At 46.1% G+C, this 16228-nt stretch overlaps 1 protein-coding gene across 2 annotated transcripts in view; it reads left to right on the top strand.

Moving 5' to 3' along the window:
- Positions 1-16228, top strand: part of LOC131267073 (probable G-protein coupled receptor Mth-like 1) — a 143596-nt gene that overhangs the window by 58933 nt on the left and 68435 nt on the right. For both annotated transcript variants that reach the window (XM_058269828.1, XM_058269829.1), the window contains exon 4: positions 7546-7624. In XM_058269828.1, coding sequence (XP_058125811.1) covers positions 7546-7624 — 79 coding nt within the window. The remainder of the gene's footprint in view (positions 1-7545; positions 7625-16228) is intronic.

Here is a 16228-nt window from a genome sequence, read left to right as displayed (position 1 = left end):
GGTTTCGATCCATATAGTGGAATGTTTCAATAGGTAGAGAGAACATTTTAAAAGCATAGGGGATATTTTCAACCGGTTGCAAAGCTCCCCGGTGGATTTGCACTATTCCCCTGGCTGTCTGAAACATTCCTCTATATGGTTGCAAAGTTGGCTCAACCGATTGAAAATATCCCCTATGCTGTTAAAATGTTCTCTCTACCTATTGAAACATTCCACTATGCCTTTAAAATGTTCTCTCTACCTATTGAAACATTCCATTATATGAATCGAAACCCTCTATGTTATTGATAAAGCTGTGTAAGAAACTAGAAGGAGATTTTTCACTTGCACCATTTTACAATCGATTTTTACTCCTCAATCAACACTTTCAAATCAAACCACACTTCAAAGTGAAGCGGCGTTTGGCAAAATGTTGATGGAAGAATTTAATTTCACACGTCCAAAATAAAAAGCCAGCTCGACTAAATTGCGAGACGAGTGATGTTTGGTAGAAACATATTTTCCCTCAAACATTGTAGAGGTGCTTTTTTATCAGTGTGAGTGATGTGTATCAACCAGTGGCCACTATTTCGGCCCGGAGTACTCAGACGCAGCAACAAATTGATTCAATTACGCTCCAGTCTCCGGAAAAGTTCATCGTCACCGTCGCCGGTTGGAAAACGTCACATTTTCCACAATTTTATGTTCGACTCGCATCATCAAAATTGTGTTTCAAACTAACGTCCCTCGAGCAACGATGACCGGAGGAAAACGTAGTATGAAGGGAAAGGGGGGACTTATTTTACAGTAATTTAATGTGACTGAGGTTGTAGCTCGGACCATGTTTTTTTTGTCGTTTTCCGTTCTGGGTGTGGAATTTCTCAAGAACGAGAACCGTCCGGAATGTGTTGCCCCCTCCCCGCTCGTGTCCGGCATGCTGCAAACAGCGCACGAGAGCCAATCCGGAAGAGAATAATTTGTTTGTATTGTCATTGGTCCCGGTTGGACGTTCGGGCGCGCGTTTTGGGTCGTACTCTTCCACTTAGGAAAAGCTGTTGGATGATGAGTCCGATGGGGTTTCCGAAAGGGAAAAGCGGTGCTCTTCTGCGTTTGGGACAGCAGCTTCCATCGTCGTCGTAACATGCTCGGTTACAACGGAATGATTTGGACAACTGGCCACATCACATGCAACGTTTTTCTTCCATGCTCCAACCCGGCTTTTCCCCTAAGGAAAAATGTCGTTTTTCTGTTCGTCCGTTCGTGAGTTTGTGCTCATGGAACCAATTTTCTACTGTGCCTGAACGGTTGCATATGTCTCCAGGATCACGAAGGCACTTCGTGACGCTGGGTGTGTGTGTGTTGTTATGGAATTGGTACCCTATTTCCGGTGTTTGGGTGCTTTGTTCTCGCGCCGGCCGATGTCCTTCGTTGTCCGTGTAGGTTTTCCTCCGTGGGGCCACATATTTTCTCGCAAATGTAATGAATTTAATTTCGTCCAACTTCCTCCGAGAACGGTCCATGTTGCATCTGGCACGGCTTGAATCGGGGTTGTTCCGGGGCTCTCTACTGGTCGTGGTTCACTTGGCAAACTATCATTAGGTCCGACGTTCATCCTCGCAGGACACGCCGAAGCTTCTCACAGTGGACCGGTAAATTTATGAAATTCAATTTACCACCCCTTGGACACCCATTCGATGGGAGTTTTATCCTTTCCCGGGGCCCGGAACATAAGCCTCTCTCGTTTTAGGCAAGGTTTTTGATGATTTACGACATTTTAGTTCGAGTGGATGTAGCCATTGGGAGGCCGGAAATCGGCTGGAAATGGATGGCCCTGTCTTGCTCTGAGACTGGAGGAGTCTTTATTCCCTTTTTTCCCCCAGACGGACGGTAATGTGTGTTCTGTGGAAAAACAAAACTTTTGAAAGCATCTTCCCACAACTTTGACCATAACGTTAGCATCGTTCGATCGACGTGTGGTGTGTGTGTTTATTGCGTGATCCATAGCCCGATATTTCTCTCCAACCATTGTAGTTAACTGCTAGAGAAGTCAATGAATGTTGTACGCGCGAGTGTTTTCCTTCATTCCAATGCCCGGACCGTGGGATTGTTCACCTCATTTCGCCCTGAACTTAATTTTTCACTCCCAAATTGTACACGGGGCCGGCCGTTTCTTTCAACAGCGCCATGATCATCAATTACACGGACGGCGGTAAAGTTAATTTACGGAGAGATTAAATAACTCCCGTACACGCATGTCGGTCGGTCGTCGGGTGGTTGTAGTTCTTAGATGGTTTCTCTCCCCCCCCCCCCCCCCCCCCCCATTTCCGCCTTCGGCCGAATTCAATTGCGTGCTATTTTGGTCATCATGATGGCAGTAAAAACGGCGGTGCTTCAATCTTTTATGGTCGCACGTCGTTTTTTTCCTCCCTCGTCGATCGAAGAACGAAGGTCCGGTCCATTTTTATTTGCCATTTTCAACCCCGCAAAGGCCGCATTTTGTTTTTGTCTCCTGTCTTTTGGGTTTCGATGCAGTGTCGTAAAATCTGGTCCGTGGTTTTCTCAGCCGTTTTGGTCGCACGCGCGGTGGTGTGCGAATTTTTCACGCGCGAAAGTAAAACAAAACTCACGGGAAAATTCACGCAATTAAGCGAAGATCGCGCCCCGATGCGGCTTTGTATTTTTTTAAATGTTTGTCTTCAGCGGGATCGTCGCTGGTAGCTCGTAAAAGATCGCCTTGGAGTCGCCCGTGCCATGGAACCGACGCGTCGGTTTTCCCGTGAAAAACGCTGAAAAACACTCCCAACAAAACGGTTGTGATTTCCCTCCCCACTCCCCACAAGCGATGGTTCCGGTGGCACAGATTCCTTTCGAGATTGAAAGCGATTTTTATGTTTCTCCTTTCGATGTTTTTCCTCCCCTCCCCGCTCCTTCCCTTGGCCATGGTCTCCTGTAGCAAACATTCCACCCTTTGCCTTAATTAACTCACTGCGGCGGAAATGCTGAATTTACGATTCTTCATGGAACTGTAGCGACGATTTTCGATCGAACGGCTCTTTACGGCGTGATCGTGCCGTCTCTCTTCTCTGTCAGGGTTCGGATGAAAATGGATGGAAAAACATCAACAAACACCGAATCAAACGATCGGGAACGGGAGCAAACATTGGTTGTTGCACATTAAAATTGTTTGCGATCCGATAGCGATATCTGCGATGGTCTGGTGTGAGGATCGTTTGATCACTATGTTGGTGTTTGGGAAATTATCGAGCATACGAGGGGGAGGGAAGAAGGTATAATGGACGTGGTGGGAGATCGCTTGAAGCTGCTGAATATCGTGACGCGTGACAGGATGATCCTTCTCATGGTTGGGTCAGGAAAGTTAGGTGTGGAAAATTCCAAACCGATAAGCTTGGCTGCCTCTTAAGACAAATCCTGAAGGGCAATTACTGCCCGTTTTGGCGAGCTTCTGTCAGAGGGAGTTGAGCTTAAACATTTCGCACCTTGAAACGCGGTGTGTAAGTCGACAGCTTGTTCGTGAGAAGCCTAGAGATTGAGGAAAATTCGCAACTGGAAGTAAAGTGCAAGGCCAACGTAGAAGAAATCGTCTCGGTGCTCGTAAGTTTTACTGCACGTCGACGTAATGCAGCTTCTAATGGTGTCTGGCAGTGTCTAGATTGCCGAGACCGGATAATGACCAGCCGACAAAGTGCTTTCTCTCGATTAACACCATTCTGTGTTTCTCTCGTTTTTCTTCACGTTCCGCCCCGGGGTGGCACATCTTCGGGCCGGCCGGAAGGAAAGTGTATGTAACATAAAACTGTTACGACTCGGCTTTCCGGCGAGAGGACTGCTTTAGTACGTGCCAAACCGAACCGTGTGGCGTGCTGTTTGTGGTGTTGAGTTGAGATTGAGTTTTTACCCACCGTAAAGCACCAAAGTAGCACCGTACTTTTTACAACTTCAATGATACATTGCCTTAATACAGTATAACAAGATGTGTTAAATAGCGTGGGATACTCACTTTTGTTTCCGACGGAATAATACGCATACGCTAACTTTTTTATTTTTTTCGGTTAAAGACGTCCTCCTAAAGACCGAACTTTCCCATACATAGCCGACTCCTACACCCACCTGGGGGGAACTGGGAGGAAAGCCGGCACCTTTTGAAACCCATTCCAAAAAACGCCACAAACTGGGCCGCACTTAGCACTCCTCTCACGCACCATAATGTCTGGCTTAAAGATGGACTTTGATTGGGGGGAGGGAAAGGGTACCTGGGGTGGGAATAATTCACATTCAGCGTCACCTGTCAGAGTTTGAAGATACAACACGGGTTGATGCGGGCGCGAACAAGAATGGTGTGTGTGCGCGCGCGCTCGAAAATGGCAGGAACGCAAATTCCAAAATAAACAGTTCCAGTACGCGCAACAAATGGGCAAAATAAAACCAATTGCGGCGGGACGTAAAACCGGGTAGGTGTTGTTCTGGCGGAGAGAACACGGGTAGGGAAATTGGAAGCGAAATGCAAACCGTTATAAAATAAATTCTAGGCTAAATACCATAAATTACGATGCAAATTTATTCTGGATCCCTCGGCTTGCCTTTTGCGGAGTTCGCGTGTAATGGTCTTACACTTCGGGTAAGACTTATTCGTGTCGGCGTGTTGGGAATGTTGGGTAGGCAACACTGTTGTCTGTTGTGTCTCAGCTCCAAAAAGTTTTCGACAAAGCGTTAAGCAGGGCTGAGTGTTATGGTAGGTTCAGAAATAAAGACGCCCGTGGAGAGAAGATTTTTATATCTAGAACGAACTCACCTTAATTGCTTATCACGACCATTGAGCCCACCCCGTCGTGAGGTATTCGAGTATCCCGGAGTTTCTGAAAAATAATCTTAACCTAGCTTGGGGTCTATCGTGCTGCTTCTTTCGTCCGCCGTTTCTGTACTTGACACGCTGCTGATGGCTGCCATCGCTTGTCTTGTCCGGGCCTAAGCTACTGGGCGTTAACGCACGACGCCCTCCAGGTTCGCAATCCGTCGAGTTAAATTTGCTCCTGTTCCGTGTTTGCTATCTTACTACCCCGGGTTGTAATGGTCGTTAGCCACTCAACTCTTTTTCTAGCTGCTGCAGCTTCTGCGGAATCCATCATTATCATACGGCCTCAGGCCCCATCAACCGGGTGCATCAGAAGGCCCTGGTTTTCGAAGAACCCAGAACAAGAACACAGCGTTCGTGTTTGGTTCTAACGGTTCAATCGCTACGATCGCGCGGATCTTGTTCCTCTTTGATGCACGTGATGCCCGCCTAGAGTGCGCCGGTACTTAGCATAAACTGGGGCTGCACGATTTACAATGGATCGGTTTGTTCGCTGGCACGCTGATCCATCGATGGATATATGTTTGTAGACGCTAATGGAGGGTAGACTTCCCCCTCGGCTAGCTTGTTCTGGAAGCAAACGTGGGGCTGGGCTATGCAACCAGTGTTGGAAGCAGAACAAGCACACTACTAGCGTTTATTAATCGTTCTCGATAATCAGAGGGAAAACCTAGAAACTCCCGTTAGATCGATCGCTTGTGTGCTATGGAAGCAGACTCGCAGTGAGAGCGGCGCGAACTCCATCTCATCCATCCCCATGGGATACAATACAATGTTAATAATTGGAGGCTATGTGTTGCTCCACTACCGACTCGACGATGCAGCGATGTACAAATGAATGGTTCGTTGCAGACCGCAGACTTTTCTAACCGCAACGATATGGTTGTCATCGACTGATTCGGTATGGATTTAATGTAATGTGGTTCAACGTACCCATACTAGAGTATTACTTAGTAGTCTGGTCTTGTCTTCAACGGAAATATAAGTTATTAAATCAGGATATAATCATCAATAAATGTTTTCAAATTATGGAAGTTCTTGTATCTCGGTTTAGGTCTCAATTAATCTACTACTTCTAATGATCTTCTACTAATAATGAACTAATCACTTCACGCACACAATACAATAACGACTCGTACCCCTTCATCGATGCATAATGCATTTCTTGGTCGGGTTATTATGCCTGATGTAACTCGTTTTCACACTTCTGTGTTTATTTTCATCTCTGCTGATATTTGTCTTACTACTTTGGCCTCATAGCGTAGCTCGGAATGTTTTTACGTCGCCGCGCATTTTGTCTCTTTACCAACGCCTTTTGGTTGCGTCAGAGGTGAAAACAATTGAATTGATTTCGGTTGGAACTGGATGACTTCAAACCCACCCAGTGGTCGTTGAATTTTCTATCTTCTCCCTTTTCAGCAGCATTGGAATGGATGCACAGGCCGAGAAATGCTGTGAAGTTATGATAATTATGTTGTTATATTACGCTGTTTTAATGTACTCTCGCTGGCAACAGGTTAAGTGTACTCAAAAGATTGAGGGTCTTTTTCTGTGGCTTTAGTTGAAGATCCATTGGAGGACCCCTGCACGCCCTCGGACTTGACCAACCTGAACCGGGACGTGTTGCGCAAGTAGCGAACATACTTGAATGTCGTTTCCCGTGGCTATTAGGTCTCAGGAGTCTGTCACGTTGTTTAGCTATTCAAACGCGACTGGTCCAACTCCACTGTGGTTAGACATGGCACTCGTCAATCAGTTTGTCGATATTAATTACAGCAGAGCGCATGTATGATCTAAGAGAGTCCCCGGCCGATACTTGACGCAATCGGCTGGTCAGATGATTAATGAGATTTAATTACAATAACCGTTCCCTGCCAGCCAGCTTGTTGTGGTCTCATGATGTTAGTCATACTCTTTGCAGTGGGTGACAGGAGTGAACAGCTTTGAGTAATGCGAAATTATTCTTTAGCGGAAGGGCTTTATAATAACCCACCAAAGTCGAGGCAATTGTTAATGCTTGTTTTTAAGTCTAAATTTGTCGGAAGTGAAATACTTGAGTCGGGTACAGTACGAGCTATAATAAAACTCGCCCATGAAGAGCTCAAGTGCCTTTGTGCAAATAGAACGTCCGGTTTCGGGGGATTGTAGTTTAGCAACAAACTTTTTCTCAAAATGTTGCTCCGAAGGCGTGTTAAATGAAGAAAATGAAAACAAGGTAGACGATGCGAAAGCTAAAGCCAGACACCACTCACCTATTGTGCAGGAGATTGTTCGCACATCCGGTGTAAACTCTTCGTCCTTCGGGAAATGGAAGAAAAAAATGGGAAAACACTGCTTGGGGTGAGACGATAAAAGCATCGCCCGCTTGTAAGCAGCCGTGGAAGTTGTGGAATATTGTTTTCGCAGATAGAAGAACAACAGGAAAAAAACCTTTGCGAACTGCACTCGCCCAGTCAGTTTGGATTAAAAGCACAGCACCGTGAAGCGCAAACATGAAACTCTTGTGACCAGCGACAATGGAAAAGCAACAACACGAGGGACAAGAGAAAACCTCGCGCAGTATCCACCACTCGACAACCATTCGCCATATCTCTTGCGCGTATTTTCCACACCGAAGATCCGGCACAAGCCGAGCATTAATGTTTCGCTTTCATCTAACGCCGCTTGTTTTGTTCTCTTCCCCTTTCTCGTTGCAGCGATCATGATGCACTTCTTCTTCCTGGCGGCGTTCTTCTGGCTCAACACGATGTGCTTCAATATCTGGTGGACCTTCCGGTAAGTCGACCCGTCGACGAGAGGGACATTATTTTTCAATTTTCTCCTGCTGTCGTTGGGTCCGTGGAGGATGTTTTTCCTCTCCATGAAGTCGTTAATGATGGTTGGTGGAAATTTTCCTGCAAAAAAAAAGGTCCTTCAAGCAGCGCACAGAGGCAGCAGAGGAGGCATTTACCAAATCATCAAACTAATTGACAGTCGGGGCCACCGTCCATCCAGGATACGGACTAAAATCTCTCCTCGAGTCCGTCACGGTCCCTTGGTGACGGTGTATTAAAGGAACGGGCGTTAGAAGAACGCTTATTGCCAATGCAAATTCACTCCGACCGGGCCAGACGTTCCGGAACGAATCCCAGTAAGCTGTGCTTTGCAGTGAACTATTTTCCAACCAGGCGCGAAAAGTTTGACTACCCGGATCATGGGATTTGTCGATAGGTTTCGGTAAAATGCATACCCCGTCGAGGATAACTTTCTACCCCACGAGTCATCCAACCGTACGGAGACGAAATGCAATTAGGGCAAACTTTCGGCAAGGTATTCGGCACACAAACCCCTCCTAAGTTGCATCGACGGCTTCATCGGCTTCGACGTCATTTGGGTGCAATGAAGGATGAAAACAGGAACCCGTATGGGTTCCGCGATTGATGGTGGCTTATTAGAGGAACGTCAGAATGAAGTGGAAGGATCGTCTTTCGTCCTCGCGGAAATGATGGCGCAAAGTTTGGGAGAAGTTTCTCTCTGTTTGTAGCGTGCATGATTGGATTTTAAACATATCAAGTTGCATATTTTAAAGTGACGGAAACGAGGGAGAAGTTTTCAGGAAAGTTTCGTTGCAAGACGCCCTCTTCGAAGTTAGGTTCGATTATCCTATCATCTGGTATCAGCGATTAGTCATTCTTGTTTGTAAAGTTATTTAATTCAAAAGTATATGGAATGATGTATCGTTATAACATGAAGTGGGGGAGAAATTTACAACAATCTTTCATTAATCGATGTTGATCTTATCACTTGTTGTTTCCGATGATCTACTCTTGGAGCATACTTTGGCATGAAGACATTGGTTACAGCAGTGAAAACAGCCTTACTGCCTTTTTGTTGTCTCTATCCACGCTACCAACTTGAGTTCAATTTTCCTTTTACGTCAGAACTGAAAGAATTGTAACAATATTATCGATCTACATCTAAGGAACACTTTATTCCGCTCGCAGGGCTTACTTGCACTTCTCGTTGAAGGTTTGTGCACGGTTATGAAATTCCTTACCCCAACATGATTTGCAGAATTTGAGCTGATCTCGTTTCGATTGGTCTTGGTGGCGGTCTTGTGTGCAAGATCGCGGTCAAAATGTAGAGCTACAGTGCAAAATGACAGTGCTAGAAAAGAACGTGTATCTCGCCATGAGTTTGCAACATTTGAGCCTCGAAGAGAACGACAATGGTTACTTGGCGTGGCGTGGCTTGGCGTGGCTCCGATTGTTTTTCCGCAACCGGTGGCTGTCGTCGAGAACTATTCGCTTTAGAGGGCGATCCTGGCGAGAGCGCTCTCAATCTCAATCAACAAATGACAAAGCCGATCGAAAGGCTACTTACAGGTACGTCAGGGCTTCCGTCTGGGTGAAGGTATTGTTGACGAAGGCACTCTCTTAATGTCCCATGCTCTTGCCGCCTGATGGCCTACGGCCATTAAACGTGAATACTATGAATGCGGAAGATAGCCGAGCGTCCGATAAAGCGGACAACGTTTCGTCAAGGTCGTGTGGAGATCGGATACCTCGCTGGTCCCGGACAATCCCCCTCCCCTGTTGGGGCACCGATCGGGGGAACATAAAGATCTAGTTCTATTTCCAGTTTTCATCCGACCGCAGACCAGGTGGCCAACGGTAGCGGTAGCGCTTGGCCAAAACGGGTGAGACTCTTGAGATATTCAAAAGCGGGAGTTCAACTCTATTTGTTGCCGCAAAGGCTTCGATCTTCGTTCGCTCGCGCCCTGCTCCGCCACGAAGTTCACTGCTCCAGGGCATTCAAGGCGACTCAAGGACGCCCACCTTGTCCTGTGTGTGTGTGAGGTGGCTGCGTCGTGCGCGAGTGGTTCGAAACAAAACAAAAATGTGGCATTCTACGCCTTTATGGGCGCGAGAGATGGTCGTTAACGAGATGTTTCTTCAAACCCCAACGTCGTCCCGGTGTTCGCAGCAGTCAACTAGAGAGGGTGGGCATTCGATCAGCATTTGAACGAGATGTGTGTAGTGTTCTGCATTCTATTACACAGTGGTATCAGGTTCCTATCGGAGGTGGTTAAAAAAGTCGATTAAGATGTTTGGACTTCCACTTTGAAAGTGCTATAGGAGAAGAAAAAGGACGTTCTAAATCCTCTCTAAAATTTCATTTGGAAAGAAGTTAAATGTTTCTATAGTTCATTGTAACTTTGCTCTCTCTTGAAGTACAATCATGAACTGCAAACTTCATCTTTCCGATGTTATCAAACTTCACGATTGATCGGTAAGGCAAAAGGTATCGCTTGACGTACGCTGCTGAAGTCTGATCGCGAAACGTCGATCGAATATCGTCCACGTTAGACGCAATGATTGACAAAAGCTGTCGGGCGAGTGCCTGAGTACTTGCAATTAAATTGGATCGGTGATTTAAATTGAATAGGAGTCGCGATGCAGGCGATGAAGATGATAACAATCTCGGGGGAAATTATTCAGCAAAGAATTCTAGTTGGCGTTCGTTGTTTTTTTTCTTTTCTAGAGAGATGCAGTAAACAAGGCCATAGTCTGTTCACATTTTCTTTAGAATATTTGTCTCGCCACTGAAGATGCAACAGTGTTGCAACCTTTTGTGGAATGCACACAGAAAAAAATAAATGCACATGCTAATATGGAAAATGGGATCTTTTCCATCGCCAAACAAAGCGGCAAGCAAAGCAAGAGGGAAGAATTCAAACAAACAGCGTTCCTAGCGTAAATGTTTACATTATGAGTTTCCAGTTTCTTTCGCTTTTGCAAACCGAAAAATGATATCCTTTCCCTACGCGAAACGTTACCGATACGTCGAAGATGGAGCCCGGTTTTTGTTTGCCATTCATAAATTTAGATTGACTGTGCGTGTTCGCCAAAGTTCTCGAAGGGCCACGGTCTTGCTAGCGCTGTTTGCACAAACAGCACTTCCTTCCTGCATTGCACACGTGCACGTGCATGGCTGTCAAAGGATGCTTTTTACCCGTGGCAACCGTCCGCCATCCCACGCTGATTGGCCACCGAAGAGTTGATGGATGTTGGAAGCGATTGGTTTGCTTTGGAAAGTCTGCACGTCTGCCTGGCGTCGTCGTCTTCTATTGTGTTCACCATCGATGGGGTTGAGTGGCGACTTTGGAGGACCACCAGAGGACCGTACCTTTTGTTGAGCCGCGTTGTGCGTGGGGAAGCGGCTTGTTCAACGATCGCGAATTGCTAGTGATATAGCGTACGGCGTAGGTGTTTCGGCGCAACAAAGACACATTTGCGATCTCTATCGAAGGGTAAATGGGGTGAGGGCAGGGGAGAGGTAAATTTGCATGGTAAACCGCCAAACTTTGAGCCGCGCGGAAATGAGACGTTTTTGAAAAGGTTCTCCCAAATTCAATGGGTTGTATAGAGGGTCGTTAGTTCATTCAGAGGCACATCTAATCTCAACCTCGGTGAAGGCGGGCGAAGAATCGAGCCACCGTCGTCGTCTCGAGGCTCCTGCTTTTGGCCACAGAATGTCGCTGAAATTGAGCGTAAAATTGACTCATTAAATATTTACCGAAACGCCGAAACAGTTGCCGTCGAGGTAACAGGTTTGACAGAGGCTACTTCTTATTGTTCCGCGCAAGGCGAAGCGAGGTAAGGTTGATCATCATTATCATGGTTTTTAAACTTTTTTGGCAACGTAAAAAAGTAAAGTCTCTCAGTAATGGAGCTTCTGTGTCACCGGTTTCGACACCAGGGTGGAAAACTAGGAACAATCCAAAGTAAGGTGATGTAATACAGAATGGCATTTTTTAGTAAGTATCAGGCATAAGTCTCAGTTGCGTAATGGCGGGACGATTCTGTACTGTGGAGAAGAATATGTTTCCTCAATTCTAAACGAGTGAATATGACCTCGTCATCGTTTCGCCAGTTTGCCTTAACTTTTGTTACCCTCCCAAAGGAAAGACCGGAATTCGACAATGGGAGCTATCGGATACGTTTTGCTCTATCGATCGATATGGTATATCGACCAACAAGTGTTCATTTTCAGGATACTTGGTTCACTAAGCAATCGTGAACGTTGAAAGTTATCTATCGATATAGCAGTGGATAAAACGGCTGTCAAACGCGAACAAATTTGTCGAGTAGTTGCTATATCGATAGATATTGCTATCGCGAACGCTAAAAGATGAACCCTATCGATCGATATACTATCCACTGCTATGGACCAGTCGATAGCGAGTTAAAAGATCATTTTTAATGATGATACACTAAAAAATCAACACGAATCCACAATAACTAACACCAGTGAGCATCACAATTCCTTATTTCTAGCAAAATCACTGATTTTATTGATTATTTCTTTTCATCTGATTTCATCTGTTTACCAAATGTATCACTTGAGCAGTAAAAAAAGGATACTTGGATCCAGCTGGATGACGATTGTCTTCCATGCGATTTTTACATCCATAGAAAAGTAGCTAATTAGCAGCCAGAAAACTGGTTGCCTTATCGACCGATAGATTTATATCGACCGATACAGAAAAAGCGTACGCGATGCAAAATTCTAGTAGATAACTTTATCGACCGATAAAAATGCATCGATCGATTGGTGAAACCTACTTCGTTCGCGATAGGCATCAATGGTTCCAAAAGCCGTTTGTCATGCAAAGAGGTAATTAAGAACTCGAAAGCGGATCTACGTGAGTGAACAATCCAGTTTTTTCGGCAACGCTTCATAAAGAATGATGAATAAATAAGTTCGTTAGGATATGTATAGAAATTAGAATAATAGAGTAAAATACTCATGAATTCCAGAAGTGAGTCGGAAGCAACGAATCTTTTGAACAAATTCAATCGACAACACGTCTCAATTCCCATTCCTTTAACTGGGAGTTGCTTCGTGCCTTCGTATCTAATCGTGTTTTGTTGGATAATATTTGAATAGTCCGTTAGCTAAACATCAAATATGAACCTTTTGAGCTTCTGGAGATGCTGCTGCACCTTTCGGGGCACGAGGTTGACCTTTTACCGGGAGCCACCAAGTGTGTGTGTACTTTCCCCCGGGCCGGGGGAAACTCATGGAACGCGTCTGATTAGTTCAAGACGTAAGCAGTCGGGTTAAAGAAAAGGTAGACAAGGTTTAAAAGGTCCCACGAGGGGCAGGTATGCACTATCATCGCTCGCTTCCACGGGTGACTTCCTGGGGCGGTCCTAGGGAACCTACGGAGACCAACCACCTATAGGGCAACGGCAGCAGCAACACCAGCAGTAGATAAAATGAGCAAATGTTTACTCCCTGTGCTCCATGGGCGAGGAAGAAGATGACTGAGACCGTCTCCGGCGACTGTGGAGAAGTAAAAATAAATATTGTACCATGAATTATGAGCTTATATCTGGACAAACATGGCACAGAGCACAGTGCGCACACACACACTCACACTCGCCTTTTGAGTGTTCTGTTTTTGAGTCAAGTGCATGGGTTTTGCGCTGACTTTCCCCAAAACCGGCGGGTGGTTGGTTGTTGAATAATTTTTCATCGATTTTTCTGAAGGAACTAAATCATCGACTAACATTTCTCGTGTGTCGCGAGGGAACATGGGTGAGATTTACATGCTCACTTCCATCTTTTTTTTTTGTTTTGTTGCCGTGATATTCTTCCCAAAACATTTAAGTCGATGACCTCTCTCGTGGACTTTGATTGCGTGAGGGTTTTTCTGTTTGGCTTAATTTTCCTACCCCGCGCGGAAACGGAAAAGGGCAGCCGGGTTGTAACGGTTAGGAGTTCATGTTTTTTCTTTTCTTTTCCAAGTCTTAAGCGAAGATAAAACAAAGCGGGATATAGTGACCATCCCCTCACGGGAAGTGAACATCCGCTAATCCCGCCACCATCATGGAGGAAGACATGACTCACGAGACGGGCGGAGGTGGAGACATGGGGTGTGTGGGATCTTGACATTGGGGAAAATATAAAATCGAGCATCGCACCGCGGGAAAAGTGACAGTCGTCGTCGTCGGCAGATGATCTTGTTCGATCGAGCGTCCGACCGCCACCAACAACACCCCCTTTTTCCCCGAGGTCCCGATGTTCGCCGGGAAACGTCTTCCACGTGGAACATGCTCAAACATGAGTCTACACGCGTGTGATAAATGGGAATGCATTAATCTTTTCGATTCCCGACGCCACCATCGGCTTCCCAACCGTCTCCACTTTCCTTCCCGCTCGCTGCTCACTCGACCGTCAAAGAGCTCGTATTTATGTGGCCCTTTTCAAATCCGGTGGATTATGGCGTCCCCGATGGTGATGGCCCGAGAAAGATGGAGGCAGGATGCAACATAGTTTTCGTTCGATCCGACCACCGTACGCAATCTGTTGAAAAGCGTGTGATTTGTGATGATGACGGTGATGAGACGACATTTTAGTGATCTCGCAGCACTTTTTCCCCCAACATTGTCACCACCCCCGGGGGCGACGGGCGCGTGGGGGAGGGGCGAACGATCATGGGATCGCTCGTGAACAAAGCAGATGGGTTTCCTCTAATAATGTTGCACCTTTGACCGGTGCGTCGAAAACGCAAATCTTTCCCATCGGAGCGCTTTAAATTATGGATTAAAAAGAAGAAAAAGTGAAACAAGGGTTCACGCACTGTGACACATTGTGATGCAAATTGTAAAGATGTGTGTGTGGGGAAATTCGAAGCTGCTTTCGTAGATCTTAGAATAAGTTTTCTCACACTCCCTTTGGAGGTTGGGGTTATTCATTGGAACAAAATGCAGATGATGTGACGATTTCAAATGGTGTGAACTACGACGAATGGGTTCATACATAAATTTAACGATAATTTGAAGAAATGTGTAAGCTGTGGTTTTCATTACTCAGTTTTAACTGAAACCTAGAAAAGTTTGGAACAAAAGTTTAGTACAAAAGTGTATCGAATTGTATGTTAATTCTTTTTGGTGGTTGTGTTTTGCGCTTCGCCTCAGTATGGTGGACTGTGGAATGTCAGCAATGTGAAAATCGGTTGTAAACCAATGCCGTCGCCTCTTGTACGGCTTCTCCACCCTCCCCTTTTCTTCCCTTCTACTCCGCGCAAACCTTGCGTTTGAATATGATGCAAACAACAAAGCAAGTACCGGTTCACTCTCCCATCCTTTCCGCACTTCGAAATGCATTCGACTGCACTCGCGTGCACTTTTGCTGCACAGCAAATTGCATTCGCTCTCCCTCTCTCTTTCTCTCTCTCTCTTTCGGCGCTTGTCAAACAGCTGCTTTTGCCCGATGGCATTTAATTACAAGCAGTCGGATGAAAATAATTCACCACTTCGATCATTAACCAGTACGTGCGGCGGGGTGTTGAGGCGAGGGGTTTTGTATCAATGTGGAGTCATTTGAAACCACTCGAACAGATGGCACCACCCTGCATCCCTTTCTCTACGCCGCTCCACCGCCCCCGCCCTTCGAAGGGTAGGGTTTTCATCCATGTGAAATGACACACCACCATATCCAACCCCCCGAGCACATGTGGAATGGAGTTGTGAGGTCGCGTAGCGGCGGATGGATGGTCGACAGACGCGCCATTGAATAACTAGATACCTTATGCGTTTGCCCCTTCCCCCTTCCCTCGGCCCCCTTTTTTCATCGATATCCCAAACCGAACTCAAACCACAGCCACAGTCCTGTCGTCGACATTTTGGTTTGGTTTGGTCCGCGAGAAGCTGAGACACACCCCGTGTGTGATCGCTGTTTATGCTGGTGGCCGTAGCCATCTCCATTCGGTTCACCCGCTGCATATGATTACTATCAGTGCTGTGGCTCCGGCAGCATACAAACACACTCACTCCCCATTTCCCTAGCCGGTGCAGTAAATAATTATTCGATAGATGGACTACATTGATCTACCCAACGACAACTGGCTTTATGACCGTTCAAATGGCGACTATTCATAAATGTGGGATGGAAATGTCTCCATTCACCCTGGGGACTCTAAAAGAACGAAACAGGTGGTACGAAAACAAAAAGAAAATTCGTTGGAACTAAGGAAAAATCCAGAGGAAGGCTATTTCCATTAGAAAATAAACTTGACAATCACCTTCATTCCAACCACCTGGGATAAATGAATGGGTGGGAAAAAAAGTATATTTGCATACGAGAGAACGATGCTCGATGGCAGCTCGTGATGCTGTTTTTAATTATCGATCCGACCACAAGGCCAACTGTCATCTTGCATCATTGCCGCCCCATCGTCACCGGCTTAATCGTCCGTCGACGCCATCCTCGCGATCTGCATCTCCACAAATACATCGCACTCCATGGAATGCGTATATAGAGGCCGCGCGCGCGCGCAACCCTATCTGCGATCAGCTAAGCCAATAAAGATCACCCAGAGCATTGGAT

This window comes from Anopheles coustani, chromosome 2, assembly GCF_943734705.1.
Source record: "Anopheles coustani chromosome 2, idAnoCousDA_361_x.2, whole genome shotgun sequence".
Classification (NCBI taxonomy): domain Eukaryota; kingdom Metazoa; phylum Arthropoda; class Insecta; order Diptera; family Culicidae; genus Anopheles; species Anopheles coustani.
Note: the sequence above shows the minus strand (reverse complement) of the source record. Positions and strands in the feature narration are given on the sequence as shown.